The sequence below is a fragment of the Ylistrum balloti genome, unplaced genomic scaffold (genome assembly GCF_031769215.1).
Source record: "Ylistrum balloti isolate Yb309-2 unplaced genomic scaffold, AGI_CSIRO_Ybal_v1 Utg369938, whole genome shotgun sequence".
Classification (NCBI taxonomy): Eukaryota; Metazoa; Mollusca; class Bivalvia; order Pectinida; family Pectinidae; genus Ylistrum; species Ylistrum balloti.
In genome coordinates, this window is record NW_026782047.1 from 1638879 (window position 1) to 1654912 (window position 16034).

At 35.6% G+C, this 16034-nt stretch overlaps 1 protein-coding gene across 1 annotated transcript; it reads right to left on the reverse strand.

Annotated features, from left to right (window-relative positions):
- Nucleotides 1–540: 540 nt before the first annotated feature.
- LOC132547227 (solute carrier family 28 member 3-like) lies at nucleotides 541–15621 on the reverse strand. Its single transcript, XM_060210992.1, has 11 exons — nucleotides 15541–15621; nucleotides 14722–15134; nucleotides 14005–14149; nucleotides 12464–12658; nucleotides 11381–11542; nucleotides 10708–10833; nucleotides 10381–10511; nucleotides 8563–8731; nucleotides 4089–4352; nucleotides 2920–3100; nucleotides 541–563 (listed from the first exon to the last, which is right to left on the reverse strand). Exons 1-11 carry the CDS (start codon nucleotides 15619–15621, stop codon nucleotides 541–543), a joined length of 1890 nt encoding a protein of 629 aa, XP_060066975.1.
- Between the last annotated feature and the right edge of the window lie 413 nt (nucleotides 15622–16034).

Below are 16034 nucleotides of genomic sequence, written 5' to 3' on the forward strand. Positions count from 1 at the left end.
GTTTAATTTTCTTCTTTTTTTCCAGAAAATCCTTTAACATCTCGCACCATGAAGTTGTGAGTTTAATTTTGAAAGTCAGATTGATTTGGTAGATTTGTATACACCGCTATCCAGGCTATGTAAAATCATTCTTTAAATACAAGTTTACATAGATAAATCAAATTATCAATCAATGGCGTAACTAGGTGTGTTCTGATTATTAGCAAGATTTCTCCCCCTTGAACAAACTGGATCATATCGAGGCGGTGTCTCCGTGAAATGCTTGTCGAAACTGAACACCATATGGTTGGCTCCACGCATGCCATCTTGCCCAAGGTCGCACGCTACACATCTCGGATATTCAATTGAGGTTAGGCAGGCAATCGCTAAACGCTCTCTTTCTCTACATATCAGTTGTTTTTATTTAACTTTATATTTTTCAACGATTATTTATATAGATAGTTTTAATATACATATAATTAGCATTTCCCTGGGATTGTTCTACGTTTTCTATTCTTGTCTTTGGGAACATGCATTCTAGGTCCGTTGTGCTGTCGTCGTTCAGTAATCTTTATAGAGGAGTCCTGAAATAGATGTGAAGAGGACACGACTTTGCCAAGAAAATCACTGGAAACATCCAGATTACCACATACACAATACAGTGTGTACTATAGGTACTGAAAAGCTTATTTCAGCTGTCAAGGGCGTACTCTGGATAAGTGTTATTTACATATACAGATGTGATCTATGTCATTTGGAGATAACGTCACTTTCCTTGATAAATATTAAACACATATATTTAGCCATGACATCTAAAAATAAGAAGCCCAGGTTTTCAGACTTGTGTATAGAGTTACACTTGAGTGGTTGTGTAACACATCTGACTAATTATCTTATCTTGAAATGTACGTCAACATTAATTACATTATGAAATGGACATTTTCTATGCTGATAATACAGTAATAACATAGATGTCTATTTTTCATCATGCTTCTAACGATTGACCACTAGGCAAGGCAGGGCGTAGATGGCTGCTAAAGGCCGTACCAAGGTGTGTTAAGTACCTGATGAAATCCCAGACATCCAACGACTTGATGTAGGTCAGACACCAATTTGTACAAGGTATATATCTCAATGCATATCAGGGGTCAGACAAATGTTTAAAGATAACTTTAAAAGAAATACAATTTAACAGGTACCATGCAGTGTATATATAATTATAAATCCCATTAGTAGTTTGAAATTAAATACACTCATATTCGCAGTCTTTTTTGTCGAGAGGCCCTCTCAGAACATTCAAGGTATCGTTCTAGCATATCTAATTACATAGTAATGATAACAGGAGATTTCTTCCTTCTTATTAGATTATTTCACAATATTGGAAACAAATAAATATGAGATCAGATTTTTACAAACTGGCAATGTTGTTAGTTACAATGGTTCTGATTGGATAGTAAAAATTCCTAAAGAAAAATGTGATTCGATGCAAAAACTTTCAGTATACATAGGCAAATAGGTTGAAAGTTCGAAACACGCTTAAAGGAACATAAAAAAAGCGAATTATATTGATAACAACAAAACTTTACTAGGTCTGAGAGAAATAAACATCGCAAAAAAAATATATATATATATACTAGAGTGGCATGACGAGCCATGTCTAGTTTTTTTAATTATCTAATAGGTGGGGCAAGCTAAGATCTTTGACAGAGAGAGCAAATACTGAGTGCACCAAATAAAGGTTATTCAGATACGAAAACAAAGACTCGATTTGAAAGCCAACATGTTCACAGCGGAAGTAACTCCAACGCCTTCACGCCACCACACTTTTTCACACATAGAAGTGATATAAAGAAAGCATTCTATACTAAATATATTTCTACAGCCACGCAAAGATAACCCTACCTCGTTACATTCCATATCGTTGTAGTACATTTGTTATTTGAAGGGGTACTGATTTGATAGCGTAATTTCAAAAGTAGAATCGCAGTTCAGAATGTACATCATAATCATGCTAATTATGAATACAACCACGTAAATACCAACATAACCATGACCAAACTTATATTCAATAACACTAAAACAAACTAAGAAAAAAAAACAAAGATTTACACGGAGACTCCTGAAAGAGAACAAGGAGAAATATACCAGGTGTTCGGGAAGAGTAAGCGTCTTCTGCTTCATCGACGACACCTGCCATGTAAAACCTATTAAAGTTAATAATGGTCAATCCAAGAGAGTAATGTCACAAAGGAGAACAATATATTCAACAACGGAACAAACAAGCAAACTTACTAGCATCAAACATGACCAGCATGATATCAAACAAAGAAAGAGCATATTACTTAGTGAGATCACCATGACGACCTTAAATCGTCCCCAACAATTTTCAACAATCGGTTGGAGAGCTTCTTGTACGAAAATTGTGATAATGCCCTGGGATATCGGTTAGACTGCGACATGTTGTTGGTAAACACCTTAGGTTGTCGATGTAGGGATCACAAACGAGAAATTGAAATTATCACGTTTATCATACAGGCTTTTAATGTTATATAGTATAAAAGGATGTCGGTTAATTGATCGTGGTCAGCCGTTGTTGAATTTATAGATGTTTTAAGCTTAAGGTTAGAACTACAGGGCATCAGGATATTGTACCTAACATAAAGTGGGGTCGTTCCAGTGATTTGTTGCAGAAACAAATAATTTTGTGATAGGTTAAGTCATAATGCAGTAACGCACCAAAATGAAAAATATGATGGACAGTGAGGGGGTCACTTACAGATGGCGCAATCATTATTTGGTATTTTACTGATATAAGTGAATTAAAAAATGTATCAATTGAATGTTTATAGTAAAGTATGATACAAGTCAAACGTCTTTTTAACAGTAACAATAATGATGATAATAATTACATATTTGTGAGGTATGTATCCTTTAACTTACCGGCGACACAAGCGTTGAGGAAACAAACCACTGCACCGGAAACCATGGCACGGACTACCATCCGGGCGAGGTCTCTTTTTCGTGTTGGCGCCAGCGCCCCCAAAGATCCTAGAAGAAAACCGATGGAACCAAAGCTGGCAAAGCTACATAAGGCGTAGGTGGCGATAACCTCTGATTTGTCCTGCAGAATAAAATCATCGGAGTGAAGATACAGAATCCTTCATTAGAATAGAAAATCTTTACACAGCCATGAAAAGACATGTGTGACGTTTCAATTATTACATCTTCGTCAGATGAATAAAAACCTCTATTCAACGAACTTTATCACTCTGAAAAGATGTTCCGAAATATGAACGCTTCTAGTTATATCCTTATATATATATATCCTTCACATAAACAATCACTGAATTCAAAATTTACACGCACTTCTCTATAGTACAATGACATAGTGATGTGTAACATAAGAAAGGTCATGGAGTGAAAGTCCTACTCCATAGATATACGATCCACCAAGACGTGCGTGGAAAGCTGGTTTTAGCAAGCTAGACGCAGGGTCATACATAGGTATATGTATGTAATATCATAGATGAGCCAGGAGCAGCCTCGTCACTAACTAATCATTCTGATTTTTTTCAGTTTAATAGAAAATAATGCAGATGCGCATTTGACTTAAATGTTGATTAATTGTCATACATTTCGTGAATATAATTTGAAAATCAAAATGTCATCATAACACTTCTACTGGTTTCTTCTACACATGCACGAATCGCCTTCACATCTACCTGCATAAAGTACGTAAATGTCGCTAAACATATAATGCCGATTGAGATGACCCATTTCCCGGGTAAAATAATACCTACAGATTGAAGATACACTGTGCCGATAAAGTATAGTACCAACAAAGATGAGCCTTGCTCCAAGATATACGGTTCCTTTCGAGTTGACACCTGTTCCAATATTTAAAATACAGACTAAGCTAATCCCTATCCGTTCCCAGATATATATACCCATAATGTACCTAGATGACCCCTTTCCCCTGATATATAATATCTATCAAGATGATCCTGTCCCAAGATATATAATACCTGTCAAGGTGACAACTTTCCCGAAATGTATGATACTTCAGACCCTACCGAGATGACCCCTGTTCCCAGATTAATAATACCTACCGAGATTATCCCTCCCACCAACTCCTGGCCGGTGCTGTTGAGAATGACGTTGCCGTTGTCCCAGTACCAATGCGCCGTGTCGTTGTAGAAGGCGGTATAGTTAGCCAGAGAGTTACCATTACTAATAATACCGGCTAGTTTCTGGTAGGCGATAAACTCGTTAGTAAAAGTCTTGATGCCGATCAGCTCTGCCACTTTACGGCAGTCGGAAACATCTGTTCCCATAAAGAAGGCGATCGGGAAGAACAGGTAGGAACAAATGAACTACAACACAGGAAATTAGTATGCGACAGTCTAAGATCCAAGTTAGATTGGTATACATAGATTGGTATTTATCAAGGACAGTTTCTTTCTTATCAAGTAAGCTGGAGATGAGTTGTTTTGCAGCACAGTCCATTCATCAGTTTTCGTTCTTTAAACATACAATTTCAACACAAAAGGTGACACTTAACAAGAAGAAAAAGACAAATGTCATTTACAATGATGCAAGGAGAAAAAGAAAGTTATTTTCAAACATAATACTTAAGTAGATATAAGGTAGGTATTCCTCTTTAAAATTTATATGCAATACAATTCCATAAACAAAACCATACCCTTATTCCAAAACATTATTTAAAAATATATGTATTTTACATTAGGTACAAATGGAACCATTTTCATAAAGGGAAAATATATAGAGGAAGCAGCTCTTCGGTGTGGTTGAATTTATTTGACTCTTCTGTTCTGAATTCTAGGGAATTGTAGTTTTTGTACAACTCTTTTTAACCCCTCCAAATTGAGAAAACTAATTAAAACAGACTACCCGTTATAACCATCTTTTATTTTCCCACCAAATATGCTTTTTGTTTATCACTTTTTTTACTTAAACAGCGATGATTGATTTCCATCACTTAAACGTATCATTAGATGAGAGAAGTTTTTGTCAATAATGAAGGTTGAAATTATCTACGCCACACTAAGCAAACCTTATCATCTATTTCGGTCATGTTTTCCAAAAAGTTAAGCAAACTTCTTTACTCAATGATGAAACTCTTTCTGTCACAGAGAAATATTCAAATATATTTTTGATATTACAAAAATGGTGCTGTGTTTTGTAAATTTCAATTTTCACTCAAATGACCTTTTTTAAATGAAGAAACAAATTTAAAGCAAAGGGAGTGATCCTCGAAGTTTGGAATAAAATATTTGTGAGGTATGATATGTGTTCATGATACGTCTTCTGCTTCAGCGACGACACCCGATATGTTAACTGCGTGAAACAAAATAAGATATGTCATGCTCTCGAATGAGAACAAGGTATAGGACTACATTACCAACAGACAAACCAATGAGTATCAAATATGTCTAGCTTTATGTCGCACATAGAAATAGAGCATTTCGCAATGAGATCACAACTGTGCGATAATTTACATCAGTCTACATCTATTGAAATCCTGTGTTACGAGTTTGTCCTTCAGTTGACGACTTCTTACACGAAAATCGTAATAATGAGAATAGTGTCTTGAATAACGAATAAACTGAAACATATAAACACTGTAGATTGGGGACACAGGAATGTTGCTATCTAGAAATTAAAAAAAATCACTATAAGTCAATTGAAATCATCACGGTTCCCAATAAAGCTTGATGGAAAGCTTAAGATAAGATAAGATAAGTGATTCATGGATGCAGGCAAAATGTTATGCCTCTATATCCATATCTAATATTTGCTTTGAAGAATGATCTATCTAGTCTGTGGGTACTATCATACTAATTATAGGAAAATGGAAAAGATTGTAAAATATATCCGTATTAAACAGTAACACAATTTTGCTGTCTATATGGTTCCAGGAAGACGGACGATATGTCTAGCCCATGGCGGCCCGCGAACCCGATGTACAAAGTTTTCCGTTTCATCAATCTGTCTTCTGTTGGCTTCCGCCCTCAATTCCTTTTCCATCTCTCTTTCGTATTTTGTTAAATCGTTCCGAATTTGGACTTTTGAAAATTGTTGCTGATTATTCAATCCTTTTATGTTCTTGAATATAACTTTCTTCTTTACCTACGGTTTCAGTTTGACTAGAATAGGTCTTCTTGTTTCCTGATCCGATTGATTTTCTTCCGGTGGCGGTACTTTTCCGACCCTGACGACTTTCTTAAACAAATTGCCTACCGAAATTCCTCTGCAACCGCAAGAATCAAACACTTCCTGTAGTACTATTTTGTCTGCCTTCATTCTTTCCTTTCCGTTCTCATTTTGCTTTTCCGGAATGCCGAATATTATTAGATTTTTTTTCTCTGGATCTTCTCTCGTTCATTTCTGAAATTACTTCATCCATGTTCGTTCTTATCTCCCTTTTCACCACGTTATTCAGTTGTTCTGTATCACATTTTTCGTTTAGTAATCTTTCTAGTTCCGATTTCCTATTTTCGTAGTTCTCCATTATTTCTTTGCAGCGTTCCTCGATTTTTCTATCGGTAATTATGTTCTTTACTACAACTTCTCTACAGGGCCCGCAAAACCACATAGCATCCGATTTTGATAAAATTTCGTATTTACGATCATCCATATTGAGACATCTGGTACAAAAATGTCCAGCACAGCGGTTACAATCCATCATATTCGTCTTTTTATTGGCATTGACATTCAAGCACAACTTACAAAGCGGAAGTGTAGACTTGTTAACATGTTGGTTTCGTTGTCGAAAAAGATAGAGTAAGCATTTCCTTAATTACCAAATATTTTAGGTATATCGATGCACATGATTATTATGTCACTTGTTATTTACAGACAAAGTAGGTAAAAACGTCAGCATTGGAATTTGTTTTAAAATGAATCATGTCCTACATGTGGTCAAAAATTGATTTTTGAACATCATTGACAGGTTGAAAATTGCGAAAAATAAATTTATGATGGTGATTATTTTTGAAATGTTAGATGGCCGTAGGTAAGTTAAAAGCAAACAAAAAATGCCGCTGCAATCATTTATGTTATGTATGAAAGGATATATATGAATTTTCGCTTATTTTTGTTTATTTTTTCTTGGATTAAAATGCAATAGAATTCAGCAAAATTTAATCTTAAAATACTACATTTCAATTTGTGAAGTTATTAATGAATTCCGTATATATTATCACACCTCAGCAAGCGGCGAGTAGTGGTGCCAGGGGTAATAGAAGTTTATCTGTATACGGGTATATACGTGACAGGTCCGGCGCCGCACAGGCTGGGTCGTGTAACAATCACGAAACTTGATATTTACCTGTGCATATATTTTCTGTTTAAAAAATGAAGTTAAACTGAGAGTTATACAGAAGAAATTCCTCTATGACGGTTTGAGATTTTAAATGATTCATTGCTGTGACATAAAGAGACTTCCATTTAATGTTTACATATATACTGTGTAAATACAGTATATCCATACACAAAGGATGGTCACGTGTGGCTCTTGTGTATCAAACTATTCGTTGTGTATCTGATATGCCTACAAGTGTCCATCATATTTTAATGGCTTAATCAGGAAATATACTTAGTTGTATTCATATATATTTAGACAATAAATAAGATCTGTCCGCACATATTTACAAGTCATTTCTAAATTGATGTCCACTACGATAGGATCGTACATTAAGCGATTCTATCGCACAACATACGCACAAATGTGGGATAGCTTAGTTTGTCCAATTTTCATAATAGTGCGCACATCGTGCATACTTTGCACAACGTGCATACTTTGTGTGCACACCGTGCAGGCATCGTGCGCACATCGCTTATCGTGTAACGTTGTGCGATCCCACAACTGTAATATCCATAGCAACTGCAAAATTTATCATTTTGAAAAATTGCTTAAATCTTTTATTTGATAACGCTTTCAGACTCAACTTGTTTTCAATACAGAAAAATGTTTGAAAAGAGGTTTCCTTATAGAAAGGGGTCGCTGTGCTTATTACTGGTGCTTATGTCATTGTTTCAAAAGTCTAGAAATATTCATATTTGAGTCCTAAAATTCAAGAAAAGTTATAAATAATGTCAGCATTTACGTATTTCAAATCAGTGATTTGTAGCGATAATTCATGCAAAATGTTTCCGAATTCTGCCTAAAACTTCCAGAATTATACTCAAGAGAATAAAACTGGAACGGAAAAATGGTGAAATTGTTGACGCTAAAAAACCAAATGGCGACGTTACAAAGTGTAATCCATAGGAAAACAACTCCTTACAGCGTCGTGTTTGTCATTAAAGTACAACAATTGGTAACAAAGTATATCCAACGCAAAGGTTTATGAAATTACGTTGAAAATTCCTCTATGTTTCACCATGCCCTACTTCCGGTCAAACATAATATCCATACCTCCTTAAGATGTAATCTTTAGCACAGGTAGAATTAGTTAGAAATTAACACTCTTCCAGCGCATCATTTCAAACCGTTAGTAAGTCATTTTTTAAAGAAATCTCCGATTTAATGTTATGTATTCATTTTCCCAATATACTCACCTCGAGAGAAAAGTCCTCCATTCCTGCTCTTTCTCCACACCAAATGAAAGTTGCGTTGATGAAACTGAGTAAGGATAGAAAGGCAATGATATTAACGGCGATGGCCGAGACCAGCTTGATGGACGCTGTGGCACCAGCTGTTGCTGCCTCAATGATGTTTCTCTCTTTCCTGTTAAATGTTATTTACAGATTAGTGTATTTTTTAAAAGCGCGATCGTGTAATGTAAAATAAATTTTATTGAAAACAAAATTCCTATTATTTATTCAAGGAATTCACATGCATTTAAAAGTTCGACGAAACATTGTCTCATTTCCATATACTTAATGTTAACTAATATAAGGGGTGATAGGGTTTCAAATTTTCGCTGTTAAGCAAAAAGCCTCCGATAACTTGATTGATTTTCACCATTGTATTCTGGGTATTTTTCGGTGGTGGTGGTGGTAGTGGGGGTGGTGGTATTTATTGATTTTAGCGGTGTCTTTTTTAATGTTATTCCCGGAGTTGTATCTGAGAAAAGGACATTTTATTTCTGTATATGACACATCCTAAATTGTTGGAATATTAAATTTGATCTTTAGTTTTGTTCATTTCGATTTGCGGCAGTGAAATTGTATACCAGGGCGTGTAGTTTAAGTGTATGAACAACTCAGCATCTTAAGCTAATTTGTTGAGTCAGTAAACAATGATATGATTTAAACAAGCTCCGAACACATGTTTTATTTCTATTGTACAAAGAAGGTTATTTCAAGGAAGTTATCTTATCATAAAAACATTTAAATAGTTAAAGCCCAAATTTATCAGCATCATTTTGAATATTCGGAAAATTTCTAGGAAAATTCTACTTGATAATTATGAAAAGATAATATTAAAAATGTTTAAGCTGAGCAGTATCTATTTGGAAAGTCTTTGTTGGAACATCAGAACAAATAAAGATTGATAAAAGTTGGTGCCACTTAAAATACAAACTGAAGTTATACGGAGTTCAGAAGGCCGCCACGAAAAAAAAAATCGTGACCAATCTGCACACTGTGCGCTTTTCGTAACGTCATTTCATTAGTAGAATGCTGGTGCATAGTCATTTGAGGGTTCTGTGTGAAGTGTGAATAGGGCGTATAGTATATACCGACCTTTCTCGGAAATGTCTGGAAGATTTTCCGACTTCGTTTCGGCAAAGATCATGAATGAAGACATGTTTACATAAAGTGAATATCAATAGCTTTTACATAAATCCTAACGGACGATTTCGGCTTGATTCATATAGGTTAATTGTAACTAAATCGATATTGATAGATTAAATAATTTCGGCTTTTAAGTAATTGTTGCGCATGTTAGGACTTTTAAAAGGAAAACTAGATTAATCACACAGCGTTATCGAAAACGGCTGTTCTGTATTTTCACATTTACAAAAAGGTCTTACCTGTTTTAATTGTTTCCTTGATGATTCCTTGTATAAAAACAAAACAAATACGCCAAGAGAGGGGAAATTTTGTCTTCGGGTGAAAGTCATAATTAATTTTCCGATTCTTCGTTAAAATAATAAAGAATCCAGAGGTTAACGTATTCTTAACATTTTTCTATGACCACCAGTTATTCTAATCTCACATGTTTGCGTTTGCTCTTGTGAAATCAATGTTGCAAAAACCACAAAACTATATGTTCTTCAATGATATGTTGCAATAGTGTTCATATGTCACTTAATATCATACCAATAACTGACATGCCGTCATTGTTAAATGTATTCCTTTATGTGAAAATGCTGGTGGCATACATCACGGCATGGTATGTTCTAAGAACTATCGCTAACTGCTAATACTCACGATTTCTCCATCTTGATAAGGTCCCTACTGCTGGATTTGTGCACCTCTACCTCGGGATAGGTAAGTTTGGAGACGGCAAGGGCGGCTGGAGCCGACATAATAGATGCGGCTATCAGATGGTTAGCTGGAATCTGTTGGATAATACTAAGTAAGTCGAATAGTACAGGTTATCTCTATTACTTGTTTTTTTTTATTGAAGACAATAATGACTTATTATCATTCATATTTGATTTCATAGGTTGTAATAATTTGAATACGCGTTTTAATTCAACGGTATAAAAGAAACATAGATGATAGAAAAATTGTCTGTTCCACAGTGATACATACACCGAAACTGATATAAACTCCCATTACAGTTCCAGCAATAGTGGCGAACCCTGCTGTCATCACGGCATGCAGCTCTGAACAAGTCATATCGCTGATGGATGGACCGATCATCAGAATTGCTTCTATCTTCAATAATAAAGGACGCTCTTACACACACGACGACACAAACATGAATAAACTGTCAGTATGCGCCAAGACATCATTTTACAGAATGATAATTCATGACAAAATGTAAGTTATGAAGTCTTTGAGAAATTGGATTATGTGCAACCTAGATGCACTTTCAAACATTAGAATATAGATACATGGATATATACATGATTATATGTTTACAACAATTGCGAAAAAAAGTCACCATTTTAAATATTAATCACTCTAATTGACCTAGATTGAAGTGTGCACAGCCTTACCGTGTGAGGAGACTAGAGTACCCAGGGAAAACCCACGTGGTCGGGCATGTGTACCCTCACGTGTACCTACTTACGTCTTAGGTAAAAGGTGAGTGAGTTACCATTGCGCCATTCGATCAACCAATATAAGAAATATCGTTATAAATACAAGTCTTTTGTTATTTAGTTTGTTATACGGCTTTGTATCCTGATATCATTTCTCCTCTGCGTTAGACCCTAAAGTTGTAACCTAGGAAAAAAATCAGTGATTTTTATATCATCACCATGCCGACGAATATGTTTGCTGCGGCGTTGAAAGATTCCGCTGGAGTTGTTCCCATACTGAAAACAATGGCCTGACTAAGTACCCGTACGATAAACTGCATGACTTCCAGGTAGTAGAGGATGTAAATGACTGTGCAGAAGAAGATGATTACGGGAAACACCTGCAGTGAAAGGATAAAAAGACATCTTAGCGCAAACGCTTGAATATGATCAGGTATTGCTTAAGAGAATATTGCTTATTCTTAAGAGATTATATATAAAGCAACTTCTCATTGGCGCGTATTTGCTTTCCTTATTTTAGACAAAATCCATTTGGGAAATTTGGAAATTTTTGGAAAAGTACACGTTTTTCTCTAAAATATAAGTAAATTATATCGCGGTCGTATATTACAATATTGAATTATGTACAGAAGAAAGCAGAAAGGCCTTCAAAATTAATGAAAGACCATTTAGTTCAGATTACACTAAATGCCATTGAGATGATAACAATTTGTAATGACCTTGCCAGCCGCCGTTGCACCAGAATGGAGAGTATCTACATATGGAACCACAAGAAGTGGTTCAATCATGTAATATCGTACATAGCTTTAGAATCGAGACAGAATTTGAAATGGATGTAATATAACCACAGAATTTGCTTGGTGCCATATGTAAGTACATATTGTAGTACCTAATTGCATAGACCGTTAGTGCAACTAGACTACAACGTATTAGATTAAGGTACTACTCCGCTGACTTTAATATTGTACAGTGCATCACCAATACTAACATTATGCTTATTTCCTTCGCCAGTTAACAGTAACAAATTTAACAAATCAAGTTAGATTTTAAAACATCGTTTATCATTTCTTTCGTTTTTGTTCGTTCTGGAATTTTCGTCAATAATTTTTTCTTGATTTTACATGGTATTACCCTCAGTTATTTATAGTTATAAACACAAAAGCATTAATGCTGCGGTCCTTGCTAGTCATACCATAATTGTGCTGAACAGGTTCACCGATTCATTTTGATATTCAAAAACGTTTAAAGTAATAAACCATGTTTGACTTTGGTTATAGATCAATGAAAAGATAATTAAATACCGTGAAGGCGACAGTATGCCTGTTGACTAACGGCTCGGAGAACATGAAGATTGCGCCTGCGTCTGAGTGTTTAAGGAACTCCCTCACGCGGTCCCCTAAGTACCATAAGGTATGGAATCCCCATTCCTGACGTAGGAAGATGAGTGCGAGGATGTATTGTAGGGCGAATCCCCAGAATACGGTGTGCCACTTCACCTGTTTTCATATAAAAAGCTAACTTTCTTTTGTATGTATTTAAAAAAAGACTTAATTCTCTTTCTGAAGGTGGATGCAAGTATTATAAAAATAACTGATGAAATATTTCAGTCAAATGAATTATGTGATACACCTTTTTACCTTTCGTTGTGATAAAAACGCTTCATACATTGGTGTATATAACGACAGTACGGACAGGTGAATTGTCAAATTTTCGAGGCAATCTGTCCCTTTATCAAGACACAAGCATTACATTAATTACATCACATACATAGAACATAAAACAAATACAAAGCTATAAACGAAAATCGAGAGCGGTGAAATAAAATGTCTCGATAATCTCTTCGACCGATGACGCCGACGGCCCTTTGTAAGGGACAAAATACCATCTTAATTTGTGGTTTGAAAGATGATGATTCAAAATATCTAAGATATCAGCGATTGAGCACAGAGGAAAGGAATTTACAGGTACCCACTATGAAAAAGTTATTGTTTCATTTAACAATTGAGAGAATTCATTCTAAAAACATTATGACTATATAGTTACAATTAAAAGTGTTTTGATACAAATCACCAATAATGCACAAAACATTGAAAATATTATTTTTGAATACGATCGAATAGGCCACAGACTCGCCCATAAAATACTTGCCCCATAAGACTAGTTTTTCTCCTTCCGGACTAGATTCAATAACCGGCGCCAATTTTAAATAAGAACTAAATGACTACCGATTGTCCGGTATGTATTACCGGACGCGTTTGAAAAAGCAAGATCATCTCTCATTCATGCATTGTGGTTGCAGGTTTGGAGTTGGTTTATCAAATGTCGTTCCTGACTGAGGCGTTGCTGGTCACCCCCAACATCTGCAGTGGTCAATGGATACAGCCTACGTGTCATGCCATGTGTGGCTTGGCATATTGAAAATGTCTTGCTACATACAAGTCCGGCCGTTTCTGTTTGATGGAACTTCGGTAATTGTTGATCCTGAGATTAAGTGGCGTTTTGGTCTTTGTATTTTTTGGGAGGTTCATTGACAATGATGGATTTTGCTGGGGTGAAAGGTCACTCCACCGGGTACTCTCCCTGTTTTTTGGTTCGGATTTGGTATTCAATTACATATATTTGTGTGCTGTCTTCAGAGGCGACGTTTCTATGTGATGAGGATTTGTGCTGATACCTATCTATATATCGATATATTTGATGATTTAAGAAATATTAGCAGTTGTCGGTATCATCTTGCATATTACGGACATCGCGCATTCGTTCAAAGTTATCCCTGTAAACTTCATTTACAAAACGACATTATGCAGAGTACTCCAAGTTGAATTATTTGGATATTTCTCACCTTGCCTGGACTTATAGAGAATATATAGAAGATGATGACATAGATGGCCTGCCCGGAAACAGCGATGAGATTTTCAGGATGATCGACGACTACGTCAACGATAATGTAAACAACGATGACGAAAAACACGATTACTTTCAGCAATCTGGAAAATACAGGGTGACAAGTTATCATGACATAGCGCAAATTACAACAACGTGCGAAACCAAGGACCATATGTATCAACAAGAAAACGCTATACCAGCTACACCCATATGATAAGGCGTTTGTGGTAATATTGTGTGTTACTTTCTGTGCAAATAATGCTTTTCGATAAAAAGAAGTTACCAACTAATATAATTTGTATCTGTTCAGACCATCGTCATGACTTGACATTGTATGTTAAGATGCTAATTATCCTCTTTATAAACATTTAACCTTGATATTCATGTAGGGGTATTTGTTTAGAAAATTATCGCGTTGCACTATTTAGTAGCCTTAAGTTCAATATCTTGTAATCACCAATTTTCGCGGAGTATTACATTTCGCCTTCATTCGCGAATTCAAATCTTTCGAAAAATATTTTTACTATTGTTGTGCTTACAAACTATCTTTTTTAGTATGGTTTCAGCGACATAATGTATTAGAGACAAAGACGGTCACTTACCTTTCGCGAAATTTAACACTTGCTAAAATTTAAAATACATCAATTCAGTCATTAGTTCATGCATTACTTACAGAGATGTGATGGTAACAGTACGTTTGCCTGTCTTAGAGTCGACAAATGGCTGTATGTTCCCCTCCCATACTCTAATCCACTGTGTCTTCGTCATTCCTACTATCGCCATAGCCAACGCGAGTAAAACTCCAAACAATGTACATACTAGCAGCCGAACGGATCCCTCGTCTCCAAACCGGAAGTACATACAATAACTAAAGTAGGCGAAATACAGGCAAATAGATACGGCGGTTGCACATCGTTTTATTTGGATCCAATGTAATCTCATAGTTTCATGGACTTTCTTCTGTATTTTATCAACTAATAAAGTGCAGCCATCTTCCAGCGGATCTTCATCAAACTTCATGACGTCATCAGCGTTTCCAGGCTGGGATTTTTTAATTATGATCGTAACTCCATTCTGGGTGCAGGCCTTCCATAAGAAAAATGTGCAGACATTATTGAATATCCTAATATAGTTATATTCATTTAAACACATTTTTAAGCAGTAAAGAGTAAAATCAAATACATTTTCAGAAATGTTGCCTGTTAATTTGGTAGCCGTTGTATGTTTTCTCTTCGCTTTTCATTTCGCAGTTAACTCTGGGTGAAACGACTTCAAATTGGTAACCGTGCAGATTATTAGTAGAAAGAGAATGTTCAGCACAGTTGTTTGTTTACTATGACAGTAAACATCCAGGACTACTTCCCTATCACATCCATCTGTATATTGGCGTCTTTAACATTTTATAATTTTTTTTTTTTTTTTTTTGAGATTTAATATATCAGGAAGAGGGAATCAGTGTGGCCCTCGGCTACTAAATGGTATTACTACTCACCGTGCCCTTATTGTCTGGATTAGATTCCTTTTCCGTTTGATCAACATCGACGATGGTATAATCATTAAGTTCAACAGACATGCTGTGACAAGAATTTTTGAAATATCAACTGTAATACAGAAAAAAAAACAACAAATTACTGTAAACAAACAAAATTACTGTGTACAAAAGCACGTGGGTTTCTATTGTTAGAAGATCTTCTGGTCACTGTATCGTAGTGATCTGATTTGAAATTAACTAAAGGACGCCATCTGTACCATCAGCGTGGTCATTTGTTTGACCGATGTGAACGCATGATGTATCAATTGCAGTGATAGAAGATGATGAACGCAACATGATCATGTATATAAGCTACTAGTTATACTGACCTGGTTTTAACGCCTGGCTTCGTCAACCACAGTTACAACATATGCAACGTTGTTCTTCTGTTACGCAGGGGTTTTATATTTATTAGAACATTATGCTACAATAAGTGTCTTTTCATTTTTTATCGA